The sequence below is a fragment of the Zootoca vivipara genome, chromosome 2, assembly GCF_965207765.1.
Source record: "Zootoca vivipara chromosome 2, rZooViv2.hap1.1, whole genome shotgun sequence".
In the NCBI taxonomy this organism is placed as follows: domain Eukaryota; kingdom Metazoa; phylum Chordata; class Lepidosauria; order Squamata; family Lacertidae; genus Zootoca; species Zootoca vivipara.
Window position 1 is genome coordinate 94,002,599 of NC_142584.1, and position 21,664 is coordinate 94,024,262.

General features: G+C 39.4%; 1 protein-coding gene across 44 annotated transcripts in view; it reads left to right on the plus strand.

The window, feature by feature from the left end:
• The window catches only part of FOXP1 (forkhead box P1), a 544,444-nt gene that overhangs the window by 407,089 nt on the left and 115,691 nt on the right, over positions 1–21,664 (plus strand). For 23 of the 44 annotated variants that reach the window (XM_060271340.2, XM_035106633.3, XM_060271348.2 and 20 more), the window contains 2 exons: positions 18,541–18,678; positions 20,782–20,871. In XM_060271340.2, coding sequence (XP_060127323.1) covers positions 18,541–18,678; positions 20,782–20,871 — 228 coding nt within the window. Of the gene's footprint in view, positions 1–6,453; positions 6,710–18,540; positions 18,679–20,781; positions 20,872–21,664 lie in introns of those variants that run through there. The other 21 variants (XM_088662398.1, XM_088662407.1, XM_060271349.2 and 18 more) reach the window with 5 other exon arrangements.

Consider the following 21,664-nt stretch of genomic DNA (forward strand, 5'->3'; position numbering starts at 1 on the left):
GATAAAAATGCTACCACATTTATATGTAACTGACTGCATTCAGTTCAAGCATGCATGAAATAATTTTCTTCCTACAGCAAATCGTTGGATCAGAACCTCTTGGTATAAAAATGCATCAATTTTTCTTTCTGATGGAAACTAAAGTTACAATTTATTAAGCAAGAAGAAAGCAGTTAATTAAGATCAGTCAAATACAAAAGATAGGGCAAAAATGTTCCAATCGTTATTTATAAAAAGATGTCAGGTGCAATTATATATAAAATTGTATTTATTTGATTCATTATTAATAACTGTATGCTTTGAGAAAAACAATAATTTTTTCTGAAGCTTCTTCCAGAGCTCTTGTGCTATCATCTTCATCACTCACCTGAATGTTGACACTTCCTGCTGGTGCATATATAAATTAACCAGTAACACTGCCATTATAAAAATGTTGCATTAAATTAAGAGAAATGTAAACCGCTGTGCAGTAAAAAGAAGAAAAATCTCTGACACCTTTAAGCCAAATGTGCACTGCATATAAATAACAACAACTCCCATCACACTTATTTTAATGATGACTTTATCATAATGTGGACACAAATAAAATTAATATGGAGTTAACTGCTTCAGTGCCCCACGGATGAAGTACCAGACATGTCAATTATAACCACAGAACCAGGCAAATAGATAGGTAGCAGGGGGATTCTTGTATTACAGCTATCTGTTTGGTTTCTCTTTAGGATGAACAGAGTATATTATTCTTTAGGGTTTTCATTATGACTTGTTTCACCAGAAATGAAATCCCTTGATAAAAGAAGACACAGATCAATAAACAATACCCTCCAGAAGCAATATATGCTACCATTTGCAATCACTGAAATAATTCCATCCTTCCACTGTAAACAGAAACATTTTAAATCTGTACTTATACTGCAGATTCCTGTGGTGTGCTCATCTGTAGGCTGAATGGTTTGATGTTGTCACCCATTGTATCCTTCATGGACCATGGAGCCACAGTTGTTATGTTAAACCTTGTGCAAATAAAGCATCCAATCTTATATGCCTTCCTCCCTTTTTGATGCTGCTATTTTCTTGATCCATCTCTGTAATCTCAACATGGGAGAAGATTCTGCTCTGGCTTGCAGTCCTGGAATAAATCCAGCGAGTAACAGAGAGGTGTGTCCTTGACTCCACACCTAAAGCTCCCAACCCTGTGGGAGAAGCCTTAATCCTGCACTCTCTCATGGGTCTCCCCCAGTCCTAGTGACAGCTTTACATTACAGCTGTATAACAGGTGGAATAACTTTAAGAGGCAAATAAGGAGAGTCCCGGACAGATGCTCCCTTCCTCTCCACCCTAGTGGAGAACAGGACCCCAACTTGTTCAGCATCCAATCATAATAAAGGTAAAGGGCCCCTGACCATCAGGTCCAGTCGTGTCCGACTCTGGGGTTGCGGCGCTCATCTCGCTCTATAGGCCAAGGGAGCCAGCGTTTGTCCGCAGACAGCTTCCGGGTCATGTGGCCAGCATGACAAAGCTGCTTCTGGCGAACCAGAGCAGCGCACGGAAACGCCGTTTACCTTCCCGCCAGAGCGGTTCCTATTTATCTACTTGTACTTTGATGTGCTTTCGAACTGCTAGGTGGGCAGCAGCTGGGACCGAGCAACGGGAACTCACCCCGTTGCAGGGATTTGAACCGCCGACCTTCTGATCAGCAAGCCCTAGACTCTGTGGTTTAACCCACAGCGCCACCTGGGTCCCTATCAGAGTAATCAGAGTAGTTTACATTAATGCAAGCCTGCATTGCTGTCTCTTGCTGAAAAGCAAAACTAGATTGAGCAAAGGCAAATTAATAAATCTCATGTTGATCAATTCACCATATTCCTTTTTCATTATGACTACCGTCTTACATGAATAATATTTACCGGAACATCAGAAAAACTCAGTTTGTGAACCCAGGTTACTCATATTCTCATTATCTAAATTATATTTGGGTAACTTGTGTAGCTTCAAATCTCTCTCTCTCTCTCTCTCTCTCTCTCTAAATAAGGTGACCTATTATCTGAATTGTGGCTTATCCAAACATTTAGAATGTCCCCAACACCATTTGGATGCATGAGGATTCATTGCCTTGCCAAATTACTATTAAGTGTTCCACAACTGTCATCAAATGAATAAATGTGTTTATGTACTGCATACATATTTTATGTGTGCATGCATGTTATAATCCATGTGTCATTTATACTATGTATTCAGTTATATGAATTCTGCCTGAAGATTTGGAAGGAGAGCAAATGGCTCACCCTCTTCCTAAATAGTTGTTGTCTTTCTTATCACTTAGTATCGCTGAATTCCATTAATTTTCAACAATTCTTACAACTGGGGATAATGTCACACTTGTAGATAATTATAAGAACACATTACCAAGGTTTTGGAATCAGGTCTGTGTCAGAAATATGGAAACCATGGATCATGTAAACCACTGGATGTGCTGCCTTTGTGCATTCTGATTGTGTCAAGGTATAATCAAGCTACAGAAATTGTATTGTAGACAGTTGGCAATAAAACATGGACTACTTGAAGCTGAGCCTGTGCCGCATTATGAATGCTTACCTGATCCAGTTTTAGAGAATGTTAATTTCACACTCTATTGGGATAAACCTGTAAATAGTACTGACAAAACAGCAGGTTATAATAATCCAAGCAATAAAAATATACACGGCAATTCCTCCTACACGCAAAATGAAAAAAATAAAGAAACCGACAAGAAATCCACATTGCACTAGAAATAGGATGTATGTTGGGACTCGCCAGAATGTCGAGGGATCTGCGTCTGTGTATCTGTGTATAATATATACCCTCCGAAATCAATAGCTATCCCTACCTTTGGAAATACCTTATTAAGCACCATTGCTCCCAAACAAAACCAATTATTTGTCGTCATTGTCATGCAGCATTCTGTTCCCAATGGTAGCTGGGCAGATGCCCTGTTGTTTGTCCCCTGTACTTGCTTACTCACAAGTACCCTGCCTTGGAACATGGAAGTTCCATCTTAGTTACTGTATCCCATGGTAGACCTACCTTTCCTGAAATCCCCCCACGTATCTTCCCCACATCTTCCTAAAGCCATATCACACTCCTCACTAGAATCACTGACTTTCAACCACTAAAGTTCAGTAAAAAAAGTTTTAAAGCTCTGGATATGTGAGTGAAGGTGGAGAATGATGGAGACCAAGTAATAGGTTTGACAGTGGTGGGTGAGGAGAGAGAAACCATGAGTGCCACAATCCTTGTCTATACATAAAAACCATATCTGTCATGGTCAGTTGATCCTGGACAAGATGAAAGTGGTGGATGAGCTCGTTACTATATTTTCAATGTAGAGAGAATATTAGTTTACGGGTTATAATTTGAAGCAAGGGTGGAAACGCTTTCCCCCCCCCTATAAATGGACATTGAGCCACAGGAACCATTACAAGCACCACAATAGACAACCATTACAAGCACCACAATAGGCAAACAGCACCCGAACCAACTAATCCACCTTGGAACCAAACAAGCCAGCCTCCTTCTTCAGAAAACTCTAGATTCAGCCCCAGCTTGCTCTTCTCTGTGTGCATATGCAGGACTGCAGCATCCAGAGATCCCAAAGCAGACCTGGAGTGACCTTTCAACGCTGCAGTTTCCCCCCAATGCCTTAAAATACCCATTGTGTGCATGTGTATGTAGATGGGTTTTCTGTGAAATAAAAAGACCTGGGTAAAGAAATAAAGCCACTTGGCTGTCAAAAATGAAAATGGAAGATGGCCCCTTGGTGAATTTTAGGTGTTGTGATACAAAATAAGGTGAAGGAGGTCACTTAGATAAATTGGGACCATGCTGTTTAAGATTTCTTAGCATCACTAATAAGTATAGATTGCAAGTATGCTGGAAATTCCCCTTCTTCAGTTCAAGGAGACTGTGGTGTGTACAAAGAGGAAAGTTCCATTTATGTGTGGTTTGTTCCATTTTCAGGCTCTCATTCTTGATTCCCATATTCTGTCCTAATTGTGCTGCAGTTATTCAGTAGTCCTGACCTTTGTGTGTATATACAGGCGGCTCTCAACTTACAACGGTTCCAGGGATAGAGCATAAAGCTAAAATCGTGTAGCATAGTCAAAACTGCAGTGGTGCAAATGCAGCGGTGGGTGGGATTGCCAAAGTCTTTTTTTCCTTGATGTCCATCCTCTTTTTGCCATATTTTTATTTATTTCTTATTTTTTTGTCGAATGCACAAAGCTGAATGTGCACAAGTTAAATGCACATAAGTTGTGACATTAAGGTATAATTTCATTTTTGGTTTCCCCATTTCTATCTTCACAACAGTCCTGTGAGGTAGATTAGTGAACCTTGTGGGTCAACATAGTGCAAGAGGAAGAATAATAGCCTCTGCTCCTGAAATTGAGGTGTGTTGTACCGCATTTCCACATTCTGAAATTTGGACTACATTCTCTTATCAATAACATGGAGTTGAAAGGCTGTATCACATCAAGTTGTGGTAAGGAAGAGTTACAGAGCACTTTACCATGAAGAATACTGTATGAACAATATTTTAAAATGCATACTGCTAGCTTGTTTGCCACAAGGTAGTTATATGATCATGAATCTAAGAGGCAGTTAGCACAGAGTAGCAAAACGGAGATCTGCAAGTGGAAATACTGTGAAAAGCGTTAACTAAATAGCCTCCATCTCCCTCCTTCCCCTCCCAACACCTTTAGGCACTCAAACACCTGCAGCCTCTAAGGATATAAAATAAACAGGTATTATTATTTCACTTTAACCCCCATCATTATTCTCTCTATAATTTTTGTTTAAATAATACGTGCAGCTTGCAAAGAAGGTTGTGTGATATTTACAATCAGCTCCCATGTTCTTGATACCCAGATTTATCTTTTGACTTGTGCCTATTGATTTAAAAGCCAGGATCTTTCTCATTCATGGAGGTTCCTTCTGGCAGATTTAAGATCTTGTAAATATTCATAACTGGGGTTGCGGGGGTCAACTTTTTAGTGACCTGGACAAAACATTTCATTAATTTGTTATCTAATACAAAAACACTTCAAGCAACAGAAAGCAATCCATATCACAAGATCACAAGTTGTCAGTGAGCTGGATCCTTTGTCTTGTGAGCAGCCCCCCACCTTTTGTTGTTTGGTGTTCTTGGCTTTTGTAAATAATGCATATTGTGACTGCTAATGGTAATTAGCCCATTTAATTTTTTCAGTTATGTGCTAAGGAAATAACTGAAAAACTGCAAACTGCACACAGTTTCTTCAATTATATATATTAAAAGTCAGATTGGCCCTTCTTTGTAGATAACATTGAAAAGAAATGAACCAATCTAGTATTAAATGCCCTTGGTTGAGTGGAAATATATTTATGTTATAGTTTCCATGGATAAAAAACAAAAAAGAGAGACCAGTATTTTCATTTGGGTTGGATTAATGATTAAGGCAAAATAGTATTTCTTTCTTCTTGGATATTTGACACATTGAGTGATTGTTCTGCATTAATTACCCAGAATAATCAAACCAAGTATCGCAAATGTCCCGGCACAGACCAAGTCATCATCTGCTACCAAGTTCAGAAATATTTGTTTGGCACCCTTAACAACAGGTTAATAAAACTCTTTTATTTTGAAAACACTGATCTGCGGGATATAACAGATACATTTGTGTCTTGTGAGCACATTTTAACATATTATCATTCCCTACTATGTGATTCATTTCCTTTTGCTTTGTTTAGAAGGGGTGGGTTGCAGTTCCCTACATAGGCCGGGCAGATTGATAATTTGCGCAAACTCTTGTTGGAGAGCTATTTGTGTTTGTGTGCGAGAAAGAAAATATACACGTACAGGCACATACAAATCCTGTCATACATAATCTGCACGAGGCAGAAAAACTCCAAAAGACAAGAGTTTGGTAAAAGAACAGTAAGAATTTTGCATAGAGTGTGTAAAAGTTACATCCCCACCCGGAAGGACTGTTTTGCAGTACAAAATCACCCACCCCCTCAGCATGTAATTATCTCTTTCTGGCCTATCCAATTTGAGCTGATTGTTGTGAAGCCTTGCGTTAGCTTGCTGCTCTCTAGTGTCATGTAGCCTCTGCCGAACAAATTTTGCTCTTTAAAGGTTAGATTGGTAAGCTGCTTTCTGTTAGTAAATATAGGGGTTGGTTTTTTTGTTTTTGTTTTGGGAAGGTGAGGTGGGGGTTGGCTTCGGATGGTGGTGTGTGTGTGTGTGTGTGTGTGTGGAGGGGGGGAGAAATAGTTTGGAAGAGGTCTTTTGATTCAGAGTAAGTGTGTGCTCTTTGCCCTGCTTTTTAGCGTGCAGATACAAACACAGTCGGGTCAAAGGGTTAACAGCAATTAACTGTAGTTGCGTTGGAGACAAAAGCGTTATTTCACAAAAGCATTATTTCACCTGCTGTCAGAAAAGAGAGAGAGAGAGCGAGGAGGCCCATTGTGTAGGGGTGTTTGAACTGATTATGTTTAGAGGCTGGTTGTGATTGGTGGAGAAGGGCGTGGCTGATTGGGTAGTTTTGCATCTTGTCAGCCCAGGAGCACCCTTGTGCGTGCAATCTGTCTGTAACCTGAGGAAGCTAGAGACTGTACAACAAGGCTTTAATAGAAGCTTCATGGCCCAGCACTCTGTTTGTGGTGGTGGCAGCTAAATGGAGTTTGGCAGGTTTGTCAATATGATTGATTTTACGATTTTCTTCTTAAGAGAAAAAACCTTACTTTATGCAGAGTTATAATAATGGTCTTCAATTTTGCAAAGGCTGTTTTCCTATCTCTCCCTCCCTCTCTTTCGTTTTCTTTTTTAAACTTGAGTCTCCATTTGAAATCTGTCATTTACCAACTTCTTGATCAAGAGTTTTATGGAGGTGCTTTAAAAAAAAACAGACTTTTTGGGGTGGGGTAGAGAAAGAGACAGTGTGCAGGCCTGCTTTTCTCCATATCCAGAAGTTTGGGAAAGATTTGGGAACATTTTTTGAAGGGGGGGGAACGAAAGCAATGCATGCTCTGTTATTTACTGCTGTACTGCTCTCTTGTAGCAAGTGCAAAGCTTAGCGAGGAGTTAGATTTAAGAGAATGCTGTGTGATTGTTTACTGAAGATGTTTTAAGAGAATCTAAAGAAATATTATTGTTTCTCTATTGCTGTCTTCTGCTTTTACTTTTACTGAATTCTTTGCAGTGTTTGTGGCTTGGGTGTCTTCATAGTATTTTGTGAAAAGGAAAAAGAAAGGGAAGGGGTAAAACTACAGATCTGTGAAATGCTGTGCCAGGCACAGTTAAGTGTTTGATTTTACTTGCCAGTCAATTTGCCACGTGAAATTAAGTATGGGAAGGTGTTTCTTTCTTCTTCTTTTTTACACCGACTGGTATTAATGTGTTCTGAAGCAATAAGTGTAACTGGATCTAACTGTAACTAAGCTAAGTGTCAGTCCTGCAGTACTGAATTTTTCTGCAAAATGAGATTATTTTTCTAAGGGGTGGTGGTAGTAGGGAGGAGGGAACTGTTAGGAAGTGGGTGGTTAGTTTAGAGCAAAGTGCACATACATGCTTCCTCTTTGAGATTAACTCTTTCATACCTGACATAGTTGAGAGAGGAGAGGAGCTGAATAGGTCAAATATGCATTTGTTTTGTGGAAAGTTTGCAGAAAGTGGGGAATTAAATGTAAAGCGCTGTTTTAGAAATAGATAGCAGTGTTCTGAAGATGGTGCATTAAAAAAATAGTGAAGGCAAGCTTCATGAGCAGGAAATGATTGTTCTAAATGAATAAGATTTGTTTCTGAAAAAAGTTAAAGTGCTGTTGATGTATAATTATTAAAGTGGCATAAATTGCTGTATTTGTAGGAAACATGGAAATGTCACATATATATATATATATATATATATTAAAAAAGTGGTCTAAATCTTTGAAACATCTAAAAAAATCTGTGTCTAGATAGCAAGATACAAACATAAATGCATGCACATAAGTGCCTTGTAATCTTATGTAACAGCTCCAGCAGGATTAGTGATATGGGCTATTCACGATCAGGTTCTAAGTAGATTTAATGTAAATACACTTACGTTTCTTGCCCACTTCGAGTTCAGATTGAACAGAATATATATATATATATATATATATATATATATATATATACACACACACACACTGAGCAGATACATGTATAGATGGGTGGCTTAAACGTATGAGCGCTTTGTGATACATTTTTATTCTTGTAGCAATGTGAGATATTTGTTCTTGAAGCAATGCTGATCTTCTACTACTGTAGCTTCCCTTCAAGAAACAGATAAACATTCTGTTTTAGGCAGCTTTAAATAATCATACTGCCTTCCCGGTCCTCTCCAAAATTGCATTGATAAGGATGTAAATCTGAAAACAAACCCTGTCCAAACAGTATAGCTGATTTGGCCTAGGATGCGATAGAGCTGAACTGAAAACTGATTGGCCTGACACTTTATAATCAAAGCTGATTTATTGTTCATTAGTAGTGCATTAGCCCTTTCAGGCAAGACAGTTATTTGTGTAGGGGCCTGTCAAACAAAAGACTGCTAGCACCTGTCATTTTTAAACCCTGAGATAAGCAAAAAGATATTAAGATAATGCAAATAGAAATATATGCCTGCAAGAGGTAAACTCTTTGCCTGTGAGCCTCCATTTAAAAATAACACTTTAAAAATTCCAGGCCTGCATTTGTTACACAGATAAACCTTATTAGGGATAAAAACGCATCCCAGTGGGGGGGGGGGGGGGAAGGTGATGCTTTTAATCAGGGGGTTTGAAGCTCATTCAGCATTGTATGCTTCTCAACATATAAAATCGAGACATGCCTTGGGGAAGGGGCCCCAGGTTAGAAAGTTTGAAATTAGGAGATTGCCACTGGCTTTTATAGTTTTACGGATCTGCGATTTTATTGTGGATTTCTCTTTTTTTTACTGTATTTTGGTTTGTTTTGCTTTCCCCTAAACTATTGCATTAGTTTATATTGTTAACTTCATTTTGTTGGTTGTATATTTCCATCCCTGAGATCTTCCAGTGAAGGGATGGGCGCTGTGAATGCTTTTAGTAAATAATGAAATAAATAACATAATCTGTCTGATTTAACATTTCAGATATTTTTCTTGTTGATTTTTATTTGCCAATACAACATAGTTAAGTGCCTATATGCCCATTGCCAGCACACTGTCAGAAATGGACTTGTACCATAAAATGCTGCCTGCACCATCAGGGGTTAATTAAGTGAAAACATGATGACATCACAGCAGAGCTGCTAGAAAGTCAAGATATATCTCTTGCTGTATTGGGACACATTTCTGCAAATTCCCACTGCCCTCTCATTCTTTCACTCCCACTGCCCCCACCCCCTTCTGCCCCATTACTAAGGAATGATCTCATGACACAAACCAGAAAACAACACAAGCATCAAAAGAAAACAAAATTAGTCAACTTTTGTCTCCCACCATAGAAACAAGGATTAACTTATGTTATTCCAGAGTCGTGGAGAGGAGACTATCTGCATGGGGATATATAGTGCATTGTCTTCTGTGAATTTTTCATTTGACAGGGATTTTGGAGGCTGTGATCTTAATTAAATCTCAACTGGCTCAAATAATGCATCTAAAAAGGCATGCAGTGTTGCGTAACCTTGCTGAGTTAGTAAACCATAAATCATCAGAAAGCTTATGATAGGGAGTTATTCTCTCTCTCTGAGGTTTTGTTCGCCATTTGTTGGTTTTGGTTATTTTTTTAAAATACACATTCCCCCTACTCTACTCCCTTCTCTCTCTCTCTCTCTCTCTCTCACACACACACACACACACATACCCACCCACCCCTGTGATATAAGGAGAATTAGGAGGTGCCATGCACAATAGCATCGGAGTGATGCAATTAAACTGACATGAGATCATAACTTTCTATAGCTTTTCACACAGTTGTCTGCCTGATAGCATGATGCGAACTCTGCCTGCAGTTTTTCAAAATGGGAACATCTTAAAGAGGGAAATTTTAGATAATCTGTGCCAGGACAGATAAATTAGTACTCCCTCACACCTATGTATGTCGTCTCTGTTCCTCACTGAAATCCAAGGCTTCCTGAAAATTATTAAGCAGCCTTATAGAAACTTGTGGCATCACCATTATTCAGTTTTAATAGACAATTGCTGGAAAGTGGCCAGGTTTTGTTTTTAGTTATTATTCTTGCAGATGGTAATATGCACAGCTGTGCTTCCTCAGGTATGTTCACAAATAAAACAAAATAGATAACGTGTGTGTATATGTTGACAGTGAAGTCTATTGATTATATATTGCAGACAAAATTGGTATGTTAAACTGTTACAGACACAGAGCAAATATGTTCATGTAATAATTCCCTTACCTTCTTGAGCAGTCTGCTGTTGGGAGTTGTTGGTATACCTAGAAAGGCATAGGGAAAACCCCAGGTTTCTTCCTCTTATATTTCTGGTTCTTTTTATTGCGCTGGAAGTATAAATGGGTAGCTGTTGACAGTGCAGCAGGCTGATACTTTGGGGGAGATGCTTGCGAACTCTTAGTCCGTTTCAGAGGTAAGAAAGTCTTGCTGAACTTAAAGGTTTATAGAGCAAAGAGGCAGAGGAAAAGAGGCACAGTATCAACAGCTGTTTTTTAGCTGGCAGAAACACCTTGGTTTTTCTTCAAGGAAATGTTTATTACTTGATAGGTAAGCATTGTGATCTTATCTCTCACACACACCCCCAACCACTGTGCTTGGGAAAATAAAAGGATAAAGAGGGGGAATCCCAGCCGCCTCATCCACCCCCATCCACACCTGTCTGGCTCGATTGTGGGAAAGTTCTGACACCCGCAGTCTCAACTTGATAGTGTTTGGTGAGAAGCTTGGCCGGCTGTAAGCAGTTTGTTTGTTTTACTGAAAGCAGGGCTGTGTTGCTGGAAATTAGCTTTGCTGTGAAACTCAGGATTCATTTGAAATGCCCTTTATTTTTTTATAAGGTGTCACCCCCCCTTTTTTTTGTCCCTATGTTTATTTATCTGTTTTCAAGAGTTGATGTGCAGAGGAAGGATTTTTTTTGGGGGGGGGGTGTAACATACTTATTATCTGCAAAGCTGCCTGATGTGTCTTTTTTTTTAAAAAAAAAAGGAATCAAGTACTTATATGAAGTAGCCTGTTTTTGTTAACCTTTCCAGTGCAGTTTCCTCTCTTGTCCGTATTGCATTTGATGGGGTGAGGGAGAAATTTGAATGAACGTTGAACAAGCATCCATTATTGCTAATTATTCTATGCAGGTTTTTGAGGTGGAGTTCCTTTCAGTGGTTTGGTAAGATGTTATATTACCTTTTCTAAAGGAAAAGCTTAAGGACACCGAAACAACAATAGCTGATAGCATGTTCTAATTTTTAAGCTCTATCTTGCCCTTAAATCTAAAACATCATTGTTCAAATAACTGAGAACAAGGTAAACCAACAACATCAAAAAGGTCGGCTTCTGTGATTTCTCAAGGGCTTGTTATTTTGTACTTTCCAATTCTATTTGATGTCTTGACAAAACAAGATGACACAGGGGAGAATACATTAAATTTTGAAACCCCCCCCCCCAATATAACCTGTATCAGTAGTGGCAGCTTATTTTTTCACACGTTTTTAGGAAAGGTAGCCTTTTTATTTTGCACAATTACTCTTAATTGTCACACCACTTTATGTGAAGGTTTTCTTCTAGGGTTTCCCCCGTTTGCTTTCATTTTGCAAGGCATCTTTTTTTAAAGAAAGTGTTTTGACCTTTAACATGCAGAGAGCTTGCTGGTTGGAAGGTGTCTTCATTAGAAGTAAAGCAGCGAATAGCAAGATTGTAAAAGGAGCATCTGATGTTTTGTCATTACAGATCAGCACAGGCAGTGTAAATTAGATTCTGATGCACAAATGAGGGCACCTGTGATAGGTGTGAAATGCAGCACACTTAAGCAAATAAACTTTTACAAGTATTGTAAAGGCTGCAGTTCTGAATAAAGTGACACCCTCTAGATGAGTGTTTAGCAGAACAAGAATCTGAATATATCTTGTCATAATCTGACTGCTTTCTTTGTGTGTGATTAAGAGTAAACTGGTTCAGTAAGTTCGCCATATTTTAATTGCTTATTAATATTACATTAGTCGGTACACATTGCACGTATACCCCCTTCCCCCAACCCATCCACTCCCCAAACCCAGAAGAAAAAATAGAACCACATTTTTAACTCTTAAAAGAGAAGCAGCAGAAAGCAAAGCCACAGGCTAGTGCTGCAAATGATTCTGGTGGTGCTGATTTTGCACTTTCCAGTACCTGCTGCAGAAGAAAATAATATGTGCTTAAATTTCTCTGTATTGACGTTCTCAGCCTTGTATTATTAAAATCTCACAACGTACAAATGTTTTAAAAAATAACAGGCAAGGTGTTGTATCCTCTTGACTGTATGTAGATAGGCTTAAGAATTTATAAATCAATATTGATCTCATCGGAGGTTTTCTTTAAAAGCTAAACTGAAAAGAAACAGAGCAATTTGCGCACGCACACACACGCACACACAATTAGTTTTAGTAATGTGTAGTATGTCCTTATTAAGCAGGTTAGGTTTGAGAAATAGCAAATGTTTAATGGTTCTTTTCCTTCCGCTACTGCCCCCCCCCCCCCGCGCCTAAACTAAGGGTAGCTTTGCTTTATAGATTCCACTGTAGCACTCCTGTTAAAGTAGAAGATACTTAATTTATGCAAACTTTATATTTGTATGCAAATTAAATGAGTATGTATTATAGCTTCAGCAATTAGGGTGCTTGGTATGCATGAGAATTGGCAGGTAGGACCAGGTTGCAGCAAGGTTTCATATTTTAAACAAATACCAAATCTTCATGTTTCTTTCTTCCTTTCTGTCTGTCTCACAGTTGGTAAAGAAGGGTTAACGTGGTGGGAAGCCCGAAATTATTTACCAAGTCAGGCGAATCTATTATGCTCAATTGTGTATGTCTGGTCAAACTCCTACTCTTGGTGAAATGCAATAAACAAAATGATAAAAAATAAAATGCTAATTGAATTGTAAAGAGCTTCTTCCTCTCTCTCTCTCTTTTCTCTTCCCCTTTTTAATAGGAGGTTGTATTGTTGAGGAGAGAACAGTTATGCTAATGACTGACTACTTAGCTGGTTTTACATTAATATAATAAACAGTACCTGTCGTAATGTTCTGTACAGTGTTATGGGCGAAAACAGGGAAGTCTTAAAAGTGAAATTCTCTTTTGCATAGTGAAACAGAATCATGGTTTCCACATGAATGGTTCCAGCACCCTGAAGTTTCTTTTTCTTTTTAATTGTTTTTGTTTCAAAGACCTGAAATATTGTGTCAGAAATGTTCTGTCCTGGGTGAGATACGGGTAATGTGATTTAGTGAAAACCTACACAGTACTGCAACAAAATGTTTTGAGCATCATTCTGAATGCTTCATTCACACTAATTATAATAATTACAAACCTGCATATATATTAGTAGAGGGTAACCTTAATTCTGTTGACACTGCCCTTGCAAAGTTGGTACAGTTGAATTTTTCTTTTCTTGGTTACACACAGTTGCTTATTTTACATACATTTCACGAAAATCAATTCTCAGACAAGAAATCAAGATGCCATTTGAAACACATTTCTGAATTTAAGTTTGCAAGATTAATTGTGCATTGTTATAGTATTTTAGGATAAATCATGAAACTTGAAAAATATTTTCTTTTTAAAGTCAGGGAGTGATGACGATTTCTTCTTTAAATTGAAGAAAAATAAAATAGTAATTGATGTGTTTATGGACTGGCAAAAACCCTTTATTTAGCATTCAGTCTAATTGAAGAGGTGAAATTTTAGATGATGGTTCATTTACATCTGTCAGTGGGAAAGTGCCACATCACTAGTAGTCTTACGATTGTTATCCTGAAGATGAACTCGGGCAAAATTTAAGACTAAAATAATGGAATATTTTTCAGGGGGGAAGTGAAGTGGGCAAATATAGCGGGTGGAAATCTCAAGAAAAATGTAGGCATGGATTGGGAAAATAAAAATAAACCTGGAACCAACTGGTTTATTTAAAGGCATATTTGCCGTTGATGGTATTAGAATGTCAGCAGGTCTATAATAGTAGAATTATAATAGCTGGGCAGCAGCTGTATTTTTCATTCACTGCCAACTCTAAATGCAGCTGGGTACCTAACCACACCCTGTGAGTATCTGTCAACAGGATTGCATGTAGTTTGCTAAATAAACCAAAGTCATTAAATAGGGCCATGAATTGAGGGTGGTTTTCTAGGGCAAAGCTAGCACACTAATGGTGCAAGATTTATTTGAAGTAAGTTCCATTGACACTTTCTCCCAAGTAAATGTGTACACGGTTGCAATCCAAACATCCTATTTATATTTCCACCCCCCTGAAGAAGTAAGCTAATTCTATTGTACTCATTTGTTTTTTTATGTGAAAGTGCCTTTTATGATTGATAAAAGGCATAAAACACACTCAGTTTAATGTACATCACAATTAGTTTATTCCGGAGTACTCATAATAAAGAAAATTTTGATCAGGAAATAGTTTGTGGATCGGTGCCTTTCAGAGGTGTTTTCAAGTGATGAGATCTCATTCTTCCTTTCATTTAAAGTGGGCCTTATTTAAACTAGGATGTTTTCTAAGCATTTGCCATTTGCAAAAGGTATCTTCGAATTTCAGCCACTCGGGACTGAAGTCCTGTTACTTTAACATCAAGAGCAGACAGAGGTTTCTTATTTCACTGTGATGCAATGTGTGATATACTGCATAGTCTCTAAAATAAGTACAGTTTTGACGGAATACACTCAAACAGGGACCAATAAATATTAGAGACTGTAGTTAAGAACTTACATGACTGTTTTAAATACTATTGATTTAAACCACTGGCTAGTTTTTATGAATCAAAGTGTAATTTCCAAGCTTTGACTATATTTCTTAGTGCTAGAGCACTCTCTCTTGTGTGCCTTTAGCAGCTTTCCAGACATTCAACACAGGATTAAATGATAGTAGTTACAATGATCAATAGGTTAAGACCAGTACAATCACTCTTGCTGCTAATGACCTCGGTAGTAATGGGTAATAAAGTGTGGGCTATAATAGCCTATCCATGCTGCAGCAGCCCTTTAAAGCCTAGTATTACTAGGGACTAGTTACATGAAGAAGTTGGACAGGACATTCGAAGTTGAGAAGCCGAATAGCTATCCATAAATCTCTGGCTGTTGCGCACATACACCACAATAGTTTCTGCTCCATTTGAACTTCTTTATTTAAAACTTTACCTACGTTACTGTCTTGAGTTCGTGAAGCAAGATTTGGGTTGCAGCTTTCCTGATTAATACTGTATAATAAATGTTGATCCATGTTTGGCATTCAGTAGACAAAATTGTTGAAGGTAAAAAAATGTGGTTTCCCAGGAGAGAGTAGAGGAAGGCTAGAGTTAAGGACTGTGTAGTATCCAGATTTCAAGGTACCCTTGGACCAAATACTCTCAACACCCTTCCTCCCAAAGTGGGACCGCCTCCTTCTGACTATCAATATGGGCACCTCCGTCGTGTTATCTTCCCTTGTCCTTCTGCACCGCTGCCCAAAAGGATATGGAGACAAGTAAGGAGAAGGAGTGCCAATTTCTAGCTGTCTGAACCCAAACCCAAATGGCAGTCTGCCTCTCCCCATCCCTCCACCAAACTTGGGCCGGTTCCTATGTTCATCTATCCACCTGATCATGGTGCACCTGATGTGAACTGCTTCACTCTGCTGCATGGCAACGCCAGCCCTGTGGTGGATAAGGAGGGCCAGGAAGCTCTGGGGGCTGTATGTGCAGCTCCCAACAGGTGCCTGGTGGTGTCCAGCCCCACTCCAGTTCATGGCAGGCATGAAATACAAATTGGGGCTTTCATTGTTCACAGCTTAGTTTTTTTTATCCCCCATGTTCCACCAGCTCTCAGTACAGCATGATACTCTAAATCTCAGGGTTGTGGGTTTAAGCCTCATGTTGGGCAAAAGATTCCTGCGTTATAGGGAAAATTGGAAGATTCCTACATATTGGAAGGGAGCCACAACTTTACAATTCTATGACTTGATGAAGGCAGATCATGGCTTATAGGTATTATCAAAGTATAACATTGTTTTACTGTCTTGGGGCGAAATTACATACGATTCTTCCATGCTGATACTGCATTTTTCATAGAACTGTAGAGTTGGAAGAGTTCCCTAGGGCAAACTAGTGTTTGCCTTTCAGGATTTGCTACTGGTGTTTACCCTTCCGTGGGAGGGCTGTGCCTGTGGGAGTCTGGAATTAACTTCCCAGGGAATTATGCTGTAGCCAATATATGTTCCAGCTATACTGTGCTTCCGCAAGGCAGTGCCACACGTGAACTCATGGGAAGGCACACTCTTGTATTAAGGCACTAGCCTGGTAGCCGTAGATGTCAAGGGATTCCATGCAGGCGAGTGAGCAGGCTGGCAGAATAGAGCTCCTCTGTGCTCAGCATCTAAACCAAACCAGCTGCTAGAGGAGGGGGGGGGAACACTCTTTGATGTGCATCATGGAATGCAGTGAGCTGTTGCAGGAGGGTTAGAGCCCCCCCCCAGCCCTCCACAGGCTAGTAAACACTTCTGCAAGTTAGTAAATTTTGTAGGTTTATCTGCAAGCTGGCATATATTATTTTGCTAATGCAAGCACAATGCAGATAACAATTGAGAAGGTTGTACAGCAGAAGGACCCAACCGTTGGTCTAGTATTTACTAAGGCTTGCCTCACAGATAAATTCAAGTAACTCTTACTATTCTATGCTTCTTCAGATCTTTAGGCATATCAGTGCTAAGGGAGCTGCTGTGTCTTGAACTGGGTTCTCAATTGCTTTAGGTTATCCTGACATGCAGCACAGTGCAAATTCAGAATGGTAATGCTGCTGGGAACTCTTGGTGTGGATTTCTAGTCCTAACGTTACAAGAACCGTCTCTGACACTTGTGTAAACCTACACAACAACATCGGAGGGTGTTCACTATACATGAATCTGACCTTCAGGAACCATTTTTAGTTCATCAAAATTAGTGGTGCTGAGAAATCAGGACATCAGTGCATAATGACTGTGAAATTAGGAATGAGAATTTGCTATGCAAATGACAGGACAAATCATGTGAAAAAGTCAAGATAAACTGCATATTAAGACATTATGTTACATAAAATTAATACTGCGTCTCTTTCTTGCTTACTACTCCCCTGAAATATTTTTTTAAATCCTTTTATCTCCTGATCAGCTATTGTCTGCTGATTTTTTTTAAAACATGGTGCATAAAAATGTTCAAAACATGTTATTACCTTTTATTGTAATACATGAGATGACAGCAGATCCTTTTTAACAAACTATATCCTTTACCGCTTTTAGTTTTCTGCTGTCATCTGTTTGAACTGAAACTAAAGAAAAGTAAGGTGCTTAAATATTACTATTCAAAGTCATGTGAGTTCTGTATCTTCCCCCCATCTTTCTCTCTCTTGCTTGCTTGCTCTCTTTTTTTCTGGTGAGATTTCTAGCGAAATAGTCTTGTTGCATTACCGGAACTGACAAAATGGTTCTCATGTAGTCTGCAAATTAAACACAAGTGCAGTGATTATTTTGAATAGCTAAATTACATTCTAGAAAGCTTGCAGAATTCAAAGCATTGTCATTAGGTATCCGCTTGAATACAATTTGTGTAACCTTGGCCAAGACAGCCTGTCATTTTAATGTCAGTGTTTTATCTGAACAAGACATCATCCTTTCAGATACAGTGTACAGGTTCCTTGCAAAGATGCCCGTGCAGAAACGTGTTAACAGTTGCAAATATGAAATGCTATCAAGTTCATCACTGTAGCTGTTTGTCACTGAAATGTCATGGAAAGCGGCTTTTAATGGTATCTCACATAATACGAAAGAATTGAAGCCATCTGTATGCTGGGTGAATATGGAATGGTAGAGACATCACTGTAGGAACTCCACTGCTAAAATTGCTTGGGAACAAGGTGCGGTTTTCGATATTGCCGAGATGGCGTTCATTTGCTTCAAATCATTAAGTTCAGGCTCCCCGGTGGTTGCGTTTGAAGGGTCTTACTTATTAATTAATGCAAAAATTTGTTAGAATTGATGGCTGCCTCTGGAAGGTACACAAATGAATAGTTCAGTTTTCTTGGAAATAATTCCATTGCAAAATAACGCACTGGGTGGGGGTGGGGGGCAGAGAAACGTATCTAGAAGGTGTAATCAGTTAATGCTTTTTAAAAATTATTTCTGTGAACTAAACAAGTCAAGATTAAATTATAACCAAGGTGTTGGGAAGTAAAAGATGGGTCACTTAAGTGAACCAGAGGAATGATCTTGAATGTTTGGAGTGAAAAGAGAGAGGTGCTTATTATCTTAAAACAACAACCACCACCATGATGAACAACATATTGAGTTGCTTGTTTGTTTACACCTTCCCAATTCTTTAGGTTCCAGTGTCAGTGGCTATGATGACACCTCAAGTTATCACTCCCCAGCAAATGCAGCAGATCCTCCAGCAGCAAGTGCTAACTCCGCAGCAACTTCAGGTCCTGCTCCAGCAGCAGCAGGCACTCATGCTTCAGCAGGTAAACAGCTTGTTTCTTTTCAGCTCACCAACGCCGCTATTGAAGGACTAGCCTCTTAGAGCTGATTTTGAAGGGATGATTTTTTTCCTCCACAGCAGACAAACATCCTATGTGAATTGGGCAGGCAGGCAGGCATAGAACACGCACACACACACACACACGAAAGCTTATACCAAGAACAAACTTAGTTGGTCTCAAAGGTGCTACTGGACAATTTTTAATACAGTGGTACCTCTAGTTACGGACACGATCCGTTCCAGGGTGCCGTTCGCACCCCGAAAAGTCTGCAACTAGAGTGGCGCTTCTGCACAAGCACAGAGTGTGATAGAGCGCTTCTGCGCGCACACTCACGCCGAAACCCAGAAGTATACACTTCTGGGTTTGCCGTATTTGCAAGCTGAAAAGATGCAAGATGAACCTAATGCAACACAAGGTATGACTGTATATTTCGACTGCATCAGACCAACATGGCTACCTACCTGAATCTACACACACATACGTTCTTATAAGGACAATACATCTGTTGTGGCCCTTATGCCAGTTGTAACTCTCTTCATACTTTGCCACATGTGTGCTACATAATAGTTGCAGCTCTAGATGATGACTGAGCATATATCCCTCTCTTCACTGCATTCTCAAAAATACGATACCTGGGACCAAAGATTCCACAATCTCCCAAAGCCTTTCTTCAAGGGAATGTCAGAAATCCTTTTAGGATGGGATGTAGGTTTTTCACCAGATTTTACCAAGTTTTCAAATATATTATAATGATTGCTTTTCACCTACATCTACCCAAAAGAACCTGCGCCATAACTAGTTAGAATAAACAAGAGGTCAAAGTACTTTTTTTTCCAGCTTACAGAGCATATAAGGAAACACCCCGGAAAAACAACTAGCAGGTGGTGCCTTTAGGCCGCCAGTTGTTAATAGAATAGAATGCAGTTATGGGAGACCTGGGTTCAAAACTCCACTCCACTGCAAAGCTTATTTGGTGTGTCAGCCTAACCGACTCATAGAATCAGAGAACTGTGGAGTTGGAAGGGACCCTGGGGGTCATCTAGTCCAACCCCCTGCAATGCAGGAACTTTTAAGATTTAATAGATTATACCCTGGGATAATTTTTTTTTATAACCTCAGTGCAATTGTTGCCTGTCCACTTTTACTATATTAGTGGCCATGTCCCTTGTGGTCATATCTCCTGTTAGTGGGATACATCTAGCCGTGGCTCACACATTGGCTTTCACGTATGTGGTGGTAAAGAAAACAATTTTCTAGGCACATCAGTTAAGAAGGCAACAGTGAAGTGTGTACAAACCCTTGCATGTCATGGAAACACATGTTAGACTTGTGATGTATGCCATGAATTAATATCGTTCTCTCTCTGTGGATTAGTGGAAATGCAAAAATGACTTTGAGGTTTACATATCTCAGTGAGCTATGCAGGGTTAATTCATTAATGGTATAGCAACGCCAAAGTCCATTGCAAGTTGACCTTGTGCACTGTGCCTTAGTCATTCACTCACTCACTCACTCATTCATTGAATGGAACTTTCAAAAAAGCTATCTATCTGGGAGATTGGGCCAGGTGGGTGGAAGCAGGGAGCCTGTGCCTATACCAAACAACGCTTAGTACAGTACAATGCAATGATGATTTAGAAAGCATGTATTGCTTCTAAATAAAGATTCACCAGGCTCTCCCAGCAAGGGCATTTTGGCTTTGTTGTTCCAACCAAAGGTCATTCCTTGCCTTATTTTAATTAGTTTGTGTAGAAAATGGTATGTTTTTCATCAGTTCATTTTGGAGATTACTTTTCAAATGATAATGCCAAGAATAGTCAGTGTGCACTGAATTTATTGTCGAGTTTCAAACTAAAGGTCAGACTGTTACAGATAAAAGGATGCTATTTTTCAAATCGCAGTTTGTGTATTACACCAAAAGGGGATCCTGAATTGGCTCTCCTACTTTGTTTTACTTAACAGTCTCTTTCTCTCCCCCTCCCTCTCTCTGTTTCTCTCTCTGTTTCTCTCTGTTTCTCTCTCTCTCTCTCTCTCTGTCTGTCTGTCTGTCTGTCTGTCTCTCTGTTTCTCTCTTTTCCTTTGTAGCAGCAGCTTCAAGAATTTTATAAGAAACAACAGGAACAGTTGCAGCTACAACTTTTACAGCAACAACATGCCGGAAAACAGCCTAAAGAGGTACAACTAAAGCCCATTTTCCCTTGCAAACCACAGATCCTGAAAGAAAGTATAACAACTTTAGAACCGTCATTTATCTTGTGAATGGTTGTGAAGCTGGTGGTCCCAGCTTTTAGGGTTAGACGTAAGAACCTGTATTCGCGCTGCTGCTGCTGCTGCTGCTTCAATTTAGTCCTCCCATTTTCTTCCTATGGTATGTTATAACAGCACATTATAGCTGTAATTTTTTTCAGAAGAAGAAAGCATTTCTGGAAGTTACTACTTGAAAGATTGCACTAACAACTTGTATTTCCAAAACGTAGCACAATGAAAATCTCTAGTGTTGTATTTGCTGGAGTCTTTGAGGTTGTGTACTCATTTGCCCTGACCCAGCCTCCAGACGTACATCTCTGTAGATGAATGGAGAATTAATATGCATAAAGTGGTTCTGTGCCTATAATTCCCCAGTCCAACAGCTAACACGGTGCACATGTAGCCTGGTAAACAAAGCTGAAATCTTGCTATTCAGAAGAAGGAGCTGGAGGCTGGATTCATTCTCCCCTTCACTGCCAAACAGTTGATTGATGGATTCCAGCTTCTTTTACTACGCTACGTGTGTGCTGCCCTGATTACTGCATGCACACTTTGTTTGGATTGAGGCCATTGCTTGCAACCCAGATAGAACGGGGTGTCCCGAGGGGATGCGTCACACAGGACATTTTTATTGTCCTGAACTGGGGACCAATCTCTGGGTAGCTTTGAGGATTTTTTTGAAGTTGGCTCAAAAAAGTTTTGTGCAAATGCATGGGCTTGA